At 36.4% G+C, this 18,469-nt stretch overlaps 1 protein-coding gene across 2 annotated transcripts in view; it reads right to left on the minus strand.

Annotated features, from left to right (window-relative positions):
• LOC111510031 (ribosomal protein S6 kinase alpha-5) overlaps positions 1 to 18,469 on the minus strand; it is a 203,004-nt gene that overhangs the window by 32,372 nt on the left and 152,163 nt on the right. For both annotated transcript variants that reach the window (XM_074172067.1, XM_074172066.1), the window contains exon 5: positions 12,031 to 12,225. In XM_074172067.1, the coding sequence (XP_074028168.1) occupies positions 12,031 to 12,225 (195 nt within the window). The remainder of the gene's footprint in view (positions 1 to 12,030; positions 12,226 to 18,469) is intronic.

Genomic DNA, 18,469 nt, shown 5'->3' on the forward strand with positions numbered 1-18,469 from the left:
GTTTATACTCGATACATCGAAGAGAGATAGATATACAAACGTGAGTCGTCGGTATTTTCTTAGATTAAGACCAATTGATGATGTATTACTGATATTTGATGCAAAAATTTAGTTCGTTTTAAAGTTTCTGTGCTTTGCCGTCTTTAATTCTATACAAATAGTTATTTTCGCAACCAATACTATATATCTTATTTTCATCTCAAATTGTGGATGGCTCTGTCTGTTATTCTGTAAATGGAACTTTTGAATAGCCAGATATATAGGGTCTTTCAACAGAGACTTCCGATATCGCCGCTGTCTGTGAGAGTGTGCAGGAGAATCAGAGGCAGTCGATTTCACGTCGCTCGTAAAAACTCGGCCTTTCGCAGACTACAACTCGGTGAATTTTGCGTCGTGCACCTATACAAAATTCAACTGACCCAGGAACTGAAAGTAAACGAGCATATACAACATGTGTTTGCTAAATGGGCTAAGGAGCAGTTGGCATCTGACTCTACTTTTATTGTAATTTAAATTCTGTAAAGTCATAAATGAACGTAGTTAATGTGATTTAAAATTTTATTTTGATGTTTTTAGGGCACTTGAATAAAAGCTTGTTTTGAAAGTTTTTTTATCATTATTTTATTTTATATTTTTTAGATTGAATCGATAGTTATCGATCGATACGAAAGTTCATCTATAAAACGGAGAGTCCTTCAACAGAAAAACTTAAGGAACTGGGAAAACTATTATTGGGATAAACTATAGGTAGGTACCTACTCCTCCGGCATACCTTATAAAAGAGTTAGCTTGTTATATTTCTTAGTCTATTCATTTCATTGATGGCGTCATTATTATATGGCCGAGTTCCAGTTAATTTCGAACGGTCTAATATTTTTTACAATGCAAATAAATATGGGTTCTTACAACCTACTACACCATCTATTGTCTTCTTTTTAGACTCGGGAAGTAGGTATTTAAAGGTAAAAGCTTGATTTAATTTTTTTTTCTAGAAATATATTTTTGTTATTGAAGCCAACCCTGGATGTGGCATCTATTTCATGGTGGGCCTACCAACTGCCTATCATAAACGAATGCGTATACAAAATGTCGTGTACTTGCTATTTACCGCTGAGGAGATCTCTCGTACGGAGCCGATCCTGGCAGCAGCATCAGGTCACGTTTATGATTAACATGCATTGTCATCGGTTCTGGACCAGCATGCAAAATTTCAGGTCAATCGGATACCGGGTAGTGGGTCAAATTTAACTTGCAAGATTTGTTAATGTACATACAAGTCAAGTTAAATAAAAGCTTTTAAAAAAATCGATGATATCTCACACACAATTTGTTTTATTTAAATTTGAAGATGGGAAGCGATCAATGACATATCCTGGAAAGATAATGGAATATAAAATGTGAAGTTTTCACAGAATAATCAATAACTCGCCGCCGAATTTCAAAAATGAATGCAGTTTTGTCATGTTTGGTTGAGTTATTAAAGGCCGATGAAATATTACGTAAGCATATTTATTACAATTATTTACCACCCACCCCCTTTGTAAGCAATAGTAAGCATCCTACCCCCCATGTTCACGTAAATATTGTTATATGCATTCTTCATTTTTCAAACATAGACAATGTGTGGGTTACCATATGTGTAAGAAAGTAAATAACTACTGCTAACGTAATCACCATCTAAACTCCCCTGCCCCCCATGTCATCAAAAATAAGCAAAGCAAAGACCCCCGCCCACCTATAGTGCTTACGTAGTTTCACTGAATTCCAAAGTGCTTTAAACTACCTCACAAAACATTCATTTTATTCTACTGAAGAATTTCTACAACTCTAGGTACTATTGTAAAATTACTTAATTTTGCTTGTACAAATTCATAGATTTTACAATTTTAACTAATTTAAGCTAATCACCGTTCTTGCGTATTTTTCATATGTCTACTTAACTGCTAACGTGTATATAGACATTGTAAGTATAGATAAGCGCAGTTGCTTAATGTTCTGTTCTCACTAGTCTGATAAAGTTTTATATCTGTATGTACTACATGTATGAAATGTTCAATGATGCATACATTTCTATTCTATTCTATTATAATCGTAATATTTGAACGGCAGTAGCTACATCATTTTGTTCCAACGTATATTAACTACACAAAACTGATTCTTTTGTCGTCCAAACTGTACTTTTTCACTTGAAAATTTCTAATTTTCCATTCATCACAAGTGCCACAGATATACTCAGTTTCAAACAATTTCCCCCGCTACCTCTTATTGAACGGCATCATGCACGACCTTTACCTGAGTCAATAAGCGCAAGCATAAGTCATTACATAAGTTGAACAATAGTCTCGACCCCCTTAGAGGGAGGCTGACCCGGTTATATGCCACACCAGACGACAGAATCTAGGTTAGATTTGTTTGGCGATCCTCTCGTATGTAGAGAATCATATTCTCACTCTTTTCCTCTCGAACGGAGAGCCGCTGCAACAAATTTCACTTTCGCCGACTGCCGGCAAGTTTAAAAGTATCGATTCCTGCAAGCCCGCAGGTATATACCATCGGGCGATGAGTCACGACGAGCCATGGGTTTTTCGAAGGATGTTTCATCATGGGTTCAGTTCTGTTAGGCATGCGAGCTATACGAGGATGTATTTGGAATTGCAAACAAAAACAAGTAGGTATGTCTCATTGAAGATGCTCTAATTGGTTATGATAATATTTGATAGATTCATAAGAACGTTATCAAGGTGTATTAACAAGAACAGCTTATTAATTATATCAAAGTGCGTAGCGAATGAAAATTGGTGCCTCTACGGCATATGCCACATCCTCAAGGACTCACTCTTCTCCTGTTTTGTTTATAATGGTGTTAGCAAATCTTTCGGTGTCAACTTTAATAATGGATGCCTCAAATGATAATACTGTATACAGTAGGTGAGAAAAATCAACTGGACGAATGTAATTGCATATGGGTTTTCACAACCCCCACTTCAATAGTCTTGTTCCTCATTTCCATTAGGGTATTACATACAAAATTCCATAAATCCGGGGGGGGGGGCGTATGCCTACTGTAGATATAATACCCTCTACCGAGAACAACCTCTTGCTACCAATTCCACTAAGTCCCAATAGTTGTCGTGTATAGCAACCTTCTCTAGGCGTGCAGCCTATCCACTTGTAGTTAGTATCGTGGAGCTTTCTTTTCATCAACGACTCGATGACTGATTATAAAGACTCATTATGGAATGCATCCTTGGTGCTACTACTTGGGCTAAAAAGTCTCGGACCTAACAGATAGATGGCGTTAGTCTTGAATTCACCACTTTTTCAGTTACTACTAACCTAAGGTAAAAGCCTCGATATTTTGGGAAGTGTGTGGTGTAATATTCCTCGACTATCTTGAGAAGGGATTCCATTTAGAGAAAAAGAAAGTGCTGCTCCATCAAGGCAATGCACCGTGTCACAAATCAATATAAACGATGACTTCGAGTTGCTTCTGCATCCACCGTATTATCCAGATCTGACCCCCAGCGAATTTCCCTGTTCTCAGATCTAAAGAGAACGCTCGCTTGAAAGCCAGATACAACTCCCTAATATGCTTGTTGAATAGTTTTTCTAATGTTCTCAATGCAAAAAAAAACAAACCTTCTCTGGGTCCAAACAATTTATAAAATAGAAGTTTCGGTCATTTTTACATCATTACTGGACGAATGCCTTCTGGTATTGGTGATTTGTGGGCCTCTAGTTCTTCCTTTGACACCGGGACTGCAGTAGTAAATTCGTAATTTTACATCCGGGAATTGAGAGATCTTTTTTATAGAAACTTTTCAGAACAAACGTTACTTTGATGCTCCGCCTAGGTCGCCAAGCGAGCACACTCTTTATCATATCGTCGCAAATTATTCTCAACCTTCAAATAATAGATTAACATTCAGCTGTAGAGTTCTATTGTCATCTATTCCGTAGTTATCTGACTGTAATGAAAGCTGTAGAGAGAGAGAGAGAGAGAGAGAGAGAAAGCGAGCGGTTTTTCATTCGGAGCTTGATGTCTAGCCTTGACTTCGCAACGGAGCTCTTGTGTATTTTTGATATTCGTAATTTGAGTTTTCAGTTGATCCAATAAATGGTATTCATGAGGGGAAAGGGGAGTCATAATCAGCACTTCTCAACCCCCGAATTATTGAATGATGGGTTTAAACTTCAATGTGAATACTACGACCATAAGGCCTTTGTTGAGAGAGCCTATTTATGTATTATCCAAAATTTGTTCTTTAAAATATCGTTATATTTTCAACCTTCATTGGGATAGTTAAAGAAAAAGTGATTTCTTCTGTTTCTCAAAAGTTTTACTCAATTGCCAATTTAAAAAAAAATATTTGGACTCCAGTGAAATTTGACAACAATAGATGTTACATGTTATGACGTTTTGAATTTAGAAAATGTCGATTACTTTCGGATATGTTCGAAAGAACCGAAAATCTTAAATTTCATTTTCATTTTTATTCTGGCATCGTTTAAAATTCTACAAAAAATCTTATCATTGCCATTTTCAAGCTGTACAGTTGACATTCACAGATTTACAATACCGGAAAAAACATCACTGGGTCTATTCCACTATGACGTTTGACAAGAACAATGATTCAAAATTTCATTTTCTGAAGAAACCCGATTTGAATATGAAAATTGTGGGTTATTATGATCTGAACTGAAACTGCATTACAGCAATTGCCCTAGAAACAAGTCAATTATGTCGTGAAAGGTAAATTAAATTTCCGACAAATAGTAAACAACTTCATTGTTGATATTTCATCGGCTGGCTGACCATCCGCGAAGTTATAGATTGAATAATTTCAATGACAAGCGATTTGAATGTTTGAAATTGAAAACGATGCGATAATTTCTAAAACAAACGAACTATGTAAAAAAAAGCTAGATAATTTGATAATTTGTCAACTCAAAATTGACACGACGAACTTTGAAAGGGAAATAAGAAACTCAAAGAGTTTGATCTTTTGAGGGAATAACTTTTAGGATTCGTTTTTTAATACAACTAATAAAGACACGTCGTTATGGGATATATTTGTTCCATTTGAATTTACAGTTTTCGTCATATTAGAAAGTTGATGATTATTTATGATTTGGAAATTTTTCTATTAAACGAAGTTAACTGTAGATGGAAAAATGGTAAAAAAATTACAGAATTCAACTAGCTTAATAGCTTATCAAATAACAAATGTTATTATGGCAGATTTGATATATGATGACGTAAGAATGAATGGAACTAAGATCATCGTCTCGTGATTTTCTAGGAATGTTCAATCACGAATTTGAGAACATATAGGTTATATCTGAATAGTTGCTTGTTGTTTACACCGACGTTTCAACTATAGTTTACAAAAACAGAGACAAAACACCGAAACCTTTTGATCTTTCTGCCCGACGACGGAAGATTTCGTTATTGACAAAAAAAGTTGCCTGCAATACAGTTTTCTGAATGTTTCGGATTCTCACAACTCAAGTTTATTTTGGCGAAATCGCCTATTTTGCTGTGGTTTTGTTCGTTTAGTGGATATCCGCCTCAACACAGCAACATGTAATAGGTTTCGCCTACTTTCTAACAACTTTAGTTTTTTCTAAAAAAAAATAGCCTTGAGACTTATCAGTGGCATTCTCATGAATGAAATCATAGTTCATATAATATTCCTACGACTACTAATCCCCTTATAGTGAATATGAATTGTGACTTAACAATAGTATGATCAGGACGCGAAGATTGAAACCTAAATTTTTTGTATTTGGATAGCAGGTATTCGTAAACCAAAAAATTGATATGATAATGATAATAATAATTTCTTTATTTCCTGGGGTATCTTAGAAGTATGGAATCCGTGTGAAAGTATTCGAATATAATATACGAAAGCATGGAATGTCAAACAAATGCCCTGATTGAATTAAAACAGCTTTCTATTGAACTAATTATCGTCCAAGTGGAAAAACTCGGAGTTAACTAGAGATAATTTCAACAATTCTTTCTTGAATTTTTTTTTTTCAGATACAATAATAGGGCCAGTTGTAAACCTAAGACATTCGGTAAGTTCCCAGTTATATTTTCGAAATGGGAGTTGAGGATACCAATCTTTTTGATATCGATACCCCGATTCTCCAATAGAGCAATAATAATTATTCATTATTAGCAACTTCGATCGAAAGTGATATTCAAAATCGTCAAGCATCATAAAACCACTCAATTCCGACTATTTTCTCCATCATATTCCTATAGACGTTTTCCCCCATTCATTCAACGTCATTCATCATAAATGGTAATTCATATGAGAAAAAATCGCTGGTCATTCAGAGACTACGCAAACAAATCACCATTTCATTGGTGTACATTGGAAAAGTAGAACTTCCTCGAAAATCCTTCTCCTCGTTGCCCATTCCTAGAGTGTCCTGATTTACGATGGAGTTTCCGAGAAGTGGGAAGTGCACGATACGAGGAAAAATTCCGCTTTTCGAGAGGCGAACAATAGAGTGGGTTTAGCCAGACGTATAAATTCAGTGGAAATGCTTCAGATCAAACTTAACAACCATACTCAGAAGTGGCATTCAAAAATGTTATGGACGATGATCTTCGGAGAATACCGCATTATCTATTTTGTTATTAGAGGGTGATCAATAGTACATACTAACTTTTGAAAAAAAAGTTCGATTGACATTTTTGTTTACCTTACCTTTTTATCGAAGCGAAGCCCAAGGCACTTGTGTAAATAAAAAAAAACTTTTTTCAAACGAAGAAATACATGTAAAGTGAGTTCGAATTATATCAAGGAGGTTACGTAGAGCGCCATCTATAGATAGATCAAGCGAATAATGTTGATAATTCTGTCAAATACAGATCCAGAGCATTCAAACGGGAATAAATATAAAATGAAAAGGAGAGTTATAAACAAACAAACATACATACAGGTGAAGCAAATAAAAGTGTGTTGAAAAATCTCGAAACATTTATCTCTTCCAACGTACCTAAACAGTAGGCTTTGTTGGAAAACAACTACTTCTCCGGCTAATACCACGCTGGACATATCCTTGTCAGAATTAAGCCAACAAGCCCGCGGATAAAAAATTGTATTCACCTGTCACCCGCATTTTCACATTCGCCATAATTTTGGTAAAGGATAAGCCTTTCATGCGATGAGTTTCGCATTCACCATAATATCGACATCGGTTTTGGTGATACAATAATTGCATTTCAATCAATCCATCTGTTCCAGTTATGCTCAGTTTTCTCCTAATTACCCTCAATTAAGAGGTCGTTGACGACAAAAACATATTTATGTAGAATTTTTTCGAAAGCGGTACCAAGAAAAACAAATGATTGGCTCCAATAGCGTGAAAAAAAGTCACGCGCCAAACGCACGTTGAAGTTTTAAAATATGAATAACGTGAAAACGTGAAAAGGAAAAATGCTACGATTTGAAGCTGATTTTTCTAAGATATGGAATTCATTCCCGTGATTCACTGTGAACTCAGTTTGTTGTTCGAATTACATGAATGTAAACCAATTTTAATTTTTCTTGGTTATAGATGCAATAATTTACTTGTATTGTTGAAACCGTTCTTAAAATTGTAGATGACCGAAGCTTCACAAACTGGTCGATATTTAAATATGTAAAGAAAAACATATTAAAATATATGGAAGGTTATATATGAATGTGGATTTGAATAAATTACTTTTTCAGGTGGGAATTTTCAACCTGATAATATTTTGAATTCCAATGTCATTATCTAGGCCAAACAGAATAATTTTAAAGATTGAATTAATCGGACAATTCCAGCTACCAACTCGATATTCTGGCAATTAAATTATATACGCACAATTTTCCCAAATTATATACACAACGCAATTCCATGCAATATTTCACAATAACATCGAAATACAGCTACAATTTCATAAAATGTCATCGCCATTAAACGCGGTGACCTCCTTTGGTTCTGGAAACGAAATTTCGTGAAAAATGTCACGGTATTCCTCGATATCTAACGAAAATTAGTTTCTGGTGTTCAGTTACAGCAATTGTCTTGCAACTCGTGACCTCTTTTTAGATAATGTGGTGAAAAAATGGTGTCGACGCGCATGAACAGGTACTCGAACTGATTGGCAGTTTTCGGTTTCCATTGGGCGTTTCATATCGGTGAACAACATTCTTTTGATGCGGATGTAAAAAATCACAATATAACAATTGTAATTTCATCATAAATCCATCAAAACCAAGTATATTCTTAGTATGATTTCAATGTTCGGAAAAGTAGCTTTGAAATTTTTATTTTCAAGAATGCGGTAGTGAAACAGCTCCTTACATTGGTCTTTTTGTAGTCTTTTTTGTATAAGTCTATTAAAGACACAAATTGAACCAACTCATCAATAAGGAAAGATTCTGAATCGTTTTTGTAAACTTTTACTCATTCCTCTGCAGCAGCATACAAATTTATAGCGTCCATCTCTTCTAGGTGATTTAGAAAGCCAAATCTCCAACAAACACCTTTCAGTAAGAGAAACAAAGTTGATCAACCTCTGGCCCAAAACCAGACACTTTCAGTTTGTCTCTGGATGACACGTGATACATTAATTGTGTCTTGTGATATATCGATAACAATATAATTATTATGTTTGTGCAAGTAAAAATGCAAAAAAAAGTTTGGAACAAAAAACGTAATCAAAATTTTGATATTTTTCAACTGATAACTTCTTATGGGAGAGTAAACCGCTTCGTTATCTAACGCGTTACAGATTCAGTCTGTCTGGCAGGCTCCTCCTCTATCATCGGACAAACGCTCAGTATTTAGTGTGCGTTAGACATATACTGTTGACACTATTATAACAATCTAACCAGTGGGCACGTAATATTCTTTTATTATTTGAAATGTGGCTTAAAAATGATGCTACTAATTTTGTGCATGTACATTATTGGTATAATTATTTATTCCTAAGAAAGTAACAAGTGGATTTTGGTAGCTAAATTAAATGTACACACAAAATAATCAATAAAATATTTTCAATATTATCTAACAAAATCTAGTTTCTGTGCAACTTCAAGTTATCCTCGAAGAACCTGCTTGTCGAGGTTATTTAAAATTTAAATAGTCTACAAGCTGACAGTACAATATCAACGTTTTTAATTGCCGACTCGTCAATTATTCAATTATGGACGTGATTATGCTAGAAGGCGGTTCCAACGGCATCGTTTACTAAATAGGTTTCCGTAATCTTGAACGACCTCCTTTAGAATCTGATAATATGCGTTCGTATATAACGGCAATAAAAAGTAAAGAATGCTCAAGAAAGAAGAGAGTAAATTCACTTGTGAAAAGTGTTACGACAAAACGGTAATTCGGTACGGATTCCGTAGCCCATTAAAATGTTTCCACTACCTGATGAGAAGTACCGGTCGGTAACGAAACAAATAAGTGTATGAGTTGATCCTGTCATCAACTGGGTAGACGGTCATGCGATTCAAATTATTATTATATAAAACACTAATTAGGTAGAATTTAGGCAGTAGGAACCCGCCTGGGGAATCTATTGTATAGCGAAACACATGTTAAGTTCTCGGGAACTTTATTCCACATAAACGCAGTTCTCCAAATGAAAGATCTCTTAAAAAGTGACGCTCGAGGTGTATTGAGTTGAACCTCGAAACGATGAGCAGTCACAGTCCGTCGCAACTTCTGATATGTACCATTCTTGGTGGAATCAAATGTGCCAAGAACACCTCCTGTTAAAATATCCATAAAAGAGAGAAATATCTCCAACCTTTCTTCGATGTTCCAGACTATCAAGGTCGCGACTGATGTTCGTATCTCTAATCAGGCGGATGACTATTTTCTGGCTGAAATACAGCAGCTTCAGAGTATGCTTGGGAGCGGAACTCCATACATGTGAACAATACTTCAAAGAAGATCTGATCTGAGCTTTATAAAGCATCAAAAGTTGCTGAGGTGTGCTCAGTTTTCGGGTTCGGAACAGTATTCCAAGCTTTTGAGAAGTAGCCTTTGCAGTTCCAGCGACATGATTGTGCCAAGACATATTTGTGTGCATTTCAACCCCCAACAAACGTATTCAAGCAGAAAGCAGAATTGTCCTGGCATTATTATATCCGGTTCAGTAATATGGATTTCCAAACGGACTCGCTTGTTCTTTATCATTTCCAGCAAGAACAGTTTTCATCATGCCTTCTCTGCCAATATATTTCTGAAACCATTGATAGAAGATCCGAAACTGATGTCACATATACGGACTCCTCTAAGGCGTTTGACAGACTTGATCACGGATTACTGCTATCGAAATTGTACAGGTACGACTTTTCTCTGACCCTGATCCAACTTGTTATATCATACTTCACTGACAGGCGTCAGTATGTTATATTCAATGGCTTCAAGTCCGTGGAATATGCAGCTACCTCGGGTGTTCCACAAGGAAGCAACCTAGGTCCACTTCTCTTTAACGCCTTCATAAACGACATAGTTGAGATCATTGTCATCAACTGTTTGATATACGCGGATGACCTGAAATTATATTGTGAGATCAATGGCATCGAGGACTGCCTCTTCCTCAATCTGAAACGTGTTGAGCAATGGTGTTTTAGCAATAATCTTCCTTTAAATGCGAGTAAATGTAATGTAATGACGTACACACTGAAAAATCGTCCATTTTTATATCAATATTTAATAAGCGATATTCCACTTAAACCTTATACCATGCTCTCGTCAGATCAAAATTAGAATATGCATTCATAATCTGGAATCCATCTCATCAGTTGTATACAGAGAAATTTGAATCAGTACTTTCTACTCTCCTATAGATCAGACAATATCTATCCACCAATTGGGATTTCCTCATGATGTATTGTTAGCTAGACATGCTATGAATAGCTTGAGTTGCCGTCGCGTCGTGATTGTCACTCCACAATTTTTCTTTTTAAACTGATTGATAATTCAATTATTAACCCACATATTCAGCAAAAACTTAATTTCAATGTACCTAGACCAACCTCTAGGGTGGGTAATCCATTTTATCTGCCAACACCACGTACAGATATTCTGAAACGTTCACCTCTGCATAACATGAGTGTCAAATGCAATTCTGCAAGTTGTCAGCTCGACATTTTTTCTGTTCCATCTCTGAGATTAGGTCTTTTTACTTCTGCTAATTCTATATGTATTATTTTTATCTTATAAACTTATTGTAATTATGTTTTTATAATGGGCTGCGATTTTCTTTATAATCGAATCTTCTGAGTGAAAGAACGAAAGCGAAAACTAACAAATTTCTAGATGTGATCATTGTTAAGAAGATGAGTAGATTATGGAACGGTAAAATTATGGCAGAAACAAATGGAACTGAGATCATCGTTTCAAAATTTTTTAACAATGTCCAATCAAGAATTTGAGAATATATTAAATGTACTGGGACCAAAAATTTTCGAACAGAATAAAAATTACAGATAGTTGCTTCTTGTTAGCGTCAACCGATTCCACAAAGCGAACTTTGTTTGCAAAAACACAGACAAGACACCGAAACCTTTTGATCTTTCCGCCTGCCGACGGGACATTTCGTTGTTGACAAAAACAGTCACCCACGACACAAAGTCTTCGAAATGTTTCACATTTTGACAACTGAGGTTTTTGTTTTGTCGAGATCGACACAGTTGCTGATTTGTTGTGGTTTTGTCAGTTTCATGGAAATCCGCCAACACGTTATGGATTTTCACGAAGTATCGGTCGAATCCATTACATATTTGAGTAACAATGCGTGACATTTCCCTTTCAAATAGGATCTTATTTCCAACAAAATCAAATCACCTCGAACTTCGAATCTATACAATTTCTCCGTTCTACCAATTAGCGATTAAATCAAAACATGAAAAATATCTCCGCTCCATGGCCGACATAAAATAATAAACGAGCCGTGATTGAACCCCATTAGGGCTTATTTGATTACTTCCATTCAATTAGAAAGGCAATAATAGGAAAACTTACGATATCGTGTCCTTGGGTTCCTCCCCTAACTACTTCCGGAGCCATGTATTCGATCGTCCCGCAAAAGGAATACGCCCTTTGTTCGCCGTTTTCCTTCGGCAACTCCTTGCTCAGTCCGAAATCAGTGAGGACAATATGGCCGGATTCGTCCACCAAAATATTCTCTAGTTTGATGTCCCTGTAGATTATGCCCAGCTGGAAACAAAAATGAAGAATTATAAAAGTTGCATTGTTGTAAAAGATTTCATTACTTCTGACTTTACAAAGAGCCAAAATATCGCAGATATTCGAAATTTTTCTTAATAATTCACAGTTATATGCATATTTTTGTCAAGGGCAAACTAATTCAATGCGACGCACTTGATGAAAATCATAATTTTCTTTCATAACAATCTTAACGTCGTCTGTGGCTTGGTGTGGACCAATGATTACCAAAACAAGAGTAATTTAAAAGAATGCCATATTCTTGTTTCAAAAACATCATAAATAAATTCTTGGCCGATCCGTAGGTAAAAGCCTCACTTTAAATTTTGTCTTAATAAAGCAATTTGTAATTGAATCTGTGAAAAACAAGGATTGTTTTCAACACTTAGCACTTCACTCACCTCTGAAAATTACACCCGAAAAAAAATATTGTTGGCAGTTTTGAGGAGACTTGAAGATATAAAAAAGGTAACCAGTTTGAATGCAAGTCAACTACTTACCATAGCGGTTTATAATTTTGTCACCAAAAAAATACAATTGGTCATATCCATAAATTTAAATTTTACTTGCATGGAAATTTAGCACTCGCAAGTTGAACTTCTCGATCACCTCAATAATCTTCAGTTTCTTTTTTTACTTTCTTCGGGAATTTCTCACATATTTTTGTATAAATGTGGAGAAACTAGAAAACCAAATTGGTTTTTTCCAAAAACTAATATCTCCTAGAAATATACCCTCTTTCAGATAAAGAAATAATGTGTGTATTCCAATTTCTCTACATAAAATCTTCAATCTACAAAAACACAAAATTATCAATTAGCTTCTAAACTACAACAAAAACTAATTTTGAGGTTGAAAAGTGTGCTGCCTCTCTCAGTAATGGACCGCAAGGATAATATGTAATAAAATAATATCATATGGACAGTCCAAAAAAGGATAAAAAGCTTATTTTATCACTTGTACTGAAACATACACCTTCAAATTATGTGGAACAAATACTGAGTACAACTATTATATAAGACGAGTTGTACTCACTACCAAGGAAACAAAAAAAGCTCAACTTGAAAGGTTCTTTTGTTCCACACCCTTCAAAGTTTTCCTGATGTTCAAACAACTGTAAATGTTAGATAGGAGACGTGTAATAAAATATTCAATATAGAAAATTTTATAAGACATAATGTGTAGCAAATTAAATTGTTCACAACTTAATTCCTGTTACTTGTTAACTTAAAATGGAAAATGAAAAAAATATGAACAAAAATAGCTGATTTGTTTTCAACAAATTTTCTTTTAGGCCATTTTACAATGAAATAACATCAGATCAGTCTTATATAGAGTTTTTCAGCGAATAATTTGGACTACAAATGTGCTCAATTTCATTAATTTATCTGGGTTTTATAGCGCTCCAAAGTTGACCGGGTTCTTGGATGGTGATTTGGGATCGGAATTCGTCTCTGAACAACATTCTTGATGAATATGTTGTGTATGTAGAAGAACACTATGGACTATGTGTCAGTATAATATTTGATGGCTAATCCGAAAACTCTTATATCGTAGGAACAAAGTCGTGGGAACGCTTGCGTCGCACGACACAGATAAAGGTTTGATAAGAACTCCTCACCAACATTATCCCAAGATAAATTTCTTGGTGATGAAAAGAACGAAGCTAACTTAATAGAGCTTCCCAAAACTGCTCTATCAAAGGTGGGTTTTAGTGTCGACCAAGCTGAATCAGATGCTGATACAATCATTGTCCGTTCTGCGCTTGCTGCATCCCAATCTTATGATTCTGTGACTATCGTAGCAGATAACATTGACATTCTTGTCATGCTCACGGCATTAGGAAGGAAGCAGTCCAATGTATTTCTTTTGAAACCTGATCAATTATACTGTCCCTTCAGGTTTCATGTATGGCAGATAATTTGCTCTTCTCCATGCTTTTTCTAGCGAAACATCATTATTTCTGAGCGAGGAAGTCGAGCCATCTTTGCTCACTGGCGGTGGCGAATGTTTTTTTGTCTCTTTATATGGTCCCCGAGTTTATCACCAGGTTCAGTCGTGGCTCGATAAACACTGTGATCCTGAAGATTGAAGCTGGACAAAGGATGGACAAATTTTGACACCAATCCATACTTCCAAGCCTCCAACACCCCCTGAACTTCTGAAATAAATGTTCAGCAGATGCAAGGGAAACTTTGGAAGTATGTGTGATTGCTGAAAAGCAGGCTTCAAATGCTCTGCAGTGTGCCTGTATTGTTCTGGTGAAACCTTCAGTAGTAGCAAGAAAATATCAAAATTAATCGAAGAAAATGAATTCCAAGATGAATTACCTTCAATGACGTCAATTTTTGTGCCTGCCCCGCTGCGGACCAAATCAGGTTTCCAGGTTTCCAAAGTTTGGCAGAGCCTCACTCTCACCATCTGATCTGAAAGATCACTCACTAATCGGCTTCGTTAAGTAACTGGCTTTATTTGGCCGAGTGTGAATAATTGTGGGACACAATAAATCCTTGCGGGTTGCGGCGAAGGATCGAACAGACCAACTAACTTTTGACCTAACCTAACCTAGGCCTACTGGTGATACCATGTTAAATAACACACGTCTAGACTCTACCTCATAGGCGGTGGAGAAAAGGGGTCAATAATAAATTAATAATAACATAGGAGTGTTAATAAAACATAAAAAAAACTAGAATAGAAAAACTAAGCTTAATGGTTCATTTTTGTCGTATTTTTACGAGTTATCAAGAACCCAGTCAACTTCGGAGCGCTGTAAAATTCATATAAATTGATGAAATCAAACAAATCTGTGGGGAAATTATTCGTTGAAAACCACTCTATAAGATTGCTCTGATGCCATTTGATTGTAGAATTAACAAAAAATAATTATTACAGCCTACCATGTTGAATAACACACGTCTAGATTCTATAATAAAAAAAACTATAATAAAAAACTAAGACTAATGGTTCATTTTTCTCGTATTCTTACGACTTATTAAGAACCCGCTCAACTTCGGAGCGCTGTAAAATTCATATAAATTGATGAAATCAAACAAATCTGTGGGGAAATTATTCGTTGAAAAACCCTCTTTAAGATTGCTCTGATGTCATTTTATTGTGAAATGACCAAAAAAATAATTATTACGGCTTAAAGAAAATTTGTTAAAAAAAATTGTATACCCTTTGCACCCTTTTTTAAAGGTGCCGGCCGGTAGACAAGGGTTGCGACTCCACAAACTCGAACTTTTGCTTCAGCTAACCCCCTAACAGATTGTAAAAAAATTAAATTGTGTCCTCTGAAAAACGCACGCTAAGGCCTGAAAAATGTAGGTAACATTTCAATGGACTAGATAAAAAAGATAAAATTCGAGAATAAAAATTCATCTGTTCGAACGGTAATAATTTTCAAAAGGCCCAAGTCCGGGACAAGGTCTTAATTACTTCCAGGGCAAATAAACTGAAATTATCACACCAGTCAACAGGTGTTCCTGAAATCTATCAAGCCATCAATCACATATGTCAACTCGACTCCCTTCAGCAGACGATCAGAACCGACACTTCCCGTATCTTTTTCCGCTTACATAACGCCTCGAGAAATAAAAATATCGTCCTTGGTGTCGATTAACGGAAGAATGTCTTTTGTCTAGCGCTTCGCCAGAGAAAATAGAATAATCTATTTTTGTACTTTCACTTATTACATTTGCATTTAACGTGTGTGTCATGGACGACTTGAAAACATATGTGCCGGTGAAAGCGACCGTTTCGATATAGCTTTTTCGCGTTCTAGGGGCGAGGTCGAAACGCATTTCGTCTGCTCTCATGGGGGTAGTTTGTTAGAGGTCGTTCAACCTTACAGGGGTGGGTATTGTGTTTGACTACGAGTAAAATGAATTAATTGCCGAGATATATCTATTGTGGCTCAGATATGGGACGTTTATAAAATATATGGGTTTCATGTTTTCACATTTCCAAGGGCCGAACTTTCTCCCGGGGGATTTTCGTCATCATACCGTTTTTGTGGAAAACACAAATTCAACATCATTTTCTGATGCTATATTTTTACGGAGCTCATATTTTCAAATTTAATACCAACAAGAATCAACAGAAAACTTAGGCCAGAGTATACGATTCAGCTTACAGTAGAAGTGCCAACAGATTTTTTTAAGGACAAACCACAAGCACTACAGGAAAATCCCTAAGAGTGGAGACTGTGCTTGGATTTGAATCGCAGGAGAGTTCGAGGTGTACCGAGTTGAACCTCAAAACGATGAGTAGCCACAGTCCGTCGCGTATTTCTGATATGTACCGCTCTTGGTGGGAAAAAATGTGCCAAGTCACTTGAACAGTTCCCGTGAAAGTATCTATAGAAGAGGGACAAATCTCCAACCTTTCTTCGATGTTCCAGATTATCAAGGTCTGGATTCCAAATGAAATGACGAGACAAGTGTGCTGTCGTCAGCAGAAATATTGGATTCGTCTTTTTTCCAATAAGTCGTTGATATAGAAAAATCGAGGGTTGGAGACAATATAGGTTCTACGGTGCGCGTAGAATAGTAGCTGATTGCCGGTTTGAACGAAACTAATATGTTAGCTTTGATTTACTTTTGTTTTCCTCCAAAATACACACATCGGAAAAGTCTAGGGATATTTTTATAACATACTAAATATCATAAAAATAAATGCATGAGGTCGTTTAATTTCGATTAAATTGGTACACTCGACCACTCTGTAGATTTCTATAGGTTGAACAAAGCCTGCAAAAACGATAACTAATCTTTTATCAAGTTTTTTACAAACTGTAGGTTTTCGGCTAAAATGAATAATCTGAAAGTGTCGAGTTTGTACATTCTATGCAGTTCTTGCTCAGCAATTAAACTGAAAATATTGTGCTTTAACATGGAACGCAATCACTTACCATTGGCTGAGATGAATAGAGCTGTAGGCTTCTTCAAGGTGGCATGCGACAAAATGATGTAGCTCTTCGTTTGGGGGTCCCCCAAAGTGTTATCAGTCGATTGTGGCGGCGTTTCCGTGAAACTGGCAGTCCAGCCGAACAACATCCAGGGCGAGGACACGCTACAACTGCAGTTCAAGACCGATTTTTGGTCTTAACCGCAAGAAGACAACCGACAATCACAGCACCTGAGTTGGTTAACGTGTTGCAGCAGACGCACCAGGTAACCATTGGTCGTGATACTGTCAGAAATCGACTGCATGAAGCAGATCTCCACAAAAGAAGGCCACTTAAATGTCCACCTTTGTCGAGAGGCAATCGCGGTAGAAGATTAGAGTGGTGTCAAGAACATCAAAACTGGGATGCAAATGATTGGGCCACAGTTTTGTTTACAGACGAATCCAGATTTCGATTTCATCCAGATTCTCGTCGAGTAAGTATGTGGAGACGACCTGGAAATAATGAACGTTTGGACTCTGTATGTGTGGACGTTGGAAGTCCACACATACAGAGGTGGTACAGTAATGTTATGAGGCGGAATCATGATCGGCGGCAGAACCGATCTCGTTTTTCCAAATCGCTCCCTCACAGCTCGACAGTACCTCGACACCATTCTTCTACCTATCGTCCGTCCGTTTGCTGGTGCTGTTGCTGAAAACTTCCACCTGATGCACGATAATGCTCGTCCACATGTCGCGCGTCTAGTGACTGACTGGCTCACCAAGGAAGGAGTTGATGTATTGCCATGGCCAGCACAATCACCGGACCTGAATCCCATCGAGCATATGTGGGACATGCTTCAACGAAAAATTACTCCGCATATGGGGAACATTCACACAACGTTTCAATTGAGAGAGCTTTTAATCGCTGAATGGGCAAATGTACCTCAACAAGACATTGACAATCTCATTTTGTCGATGCACGATAGATGTAGGGCCGTAATAAACCAGCGTGGAGTACTTTGTACTGATCAGTACTTTGTACTGATTCCAATTTTTTTTAGTTTTGCTTATATGCGCACTCAGTATTTTTGACCATTTAATAAATTTTGTTGTAAGTTACATTCGTTTAATAATCGCCCGTCAACTTTTTTTCCCTAAAGCGATCTAAAAAAAAATTATTGCCATTTTTAAAAATATCCCTAGACTTTTCCGATGTGTGTATATTCATTTCGCATTCATTCCGGTCCTCGTATTTTCTTTACCACCAGACACTATCTAAATATTTTGTTTCTCAATTTTTTTATTGCCTGTTATTACTTCCACTTTACATTATTCGTGT

Source organism: Leptinotarsa decemlineata, unplaced genomic scaffold (assembly GCF_025532065.1).
Source record: "Leptinotarsa decemlineata unplaced genomic scaffold, Ldec_3_MD MMD2_tig00000035_RagTag_RagTag, whole genome shotgun sequence".
NCBI classification, from domain to species: Eukaryota; Metazoa; Arthropoda; class Insecta; order Coleoptera; family Chrysomelidae; genus Leptinotarsa; species Leptinotarsa decemlineata.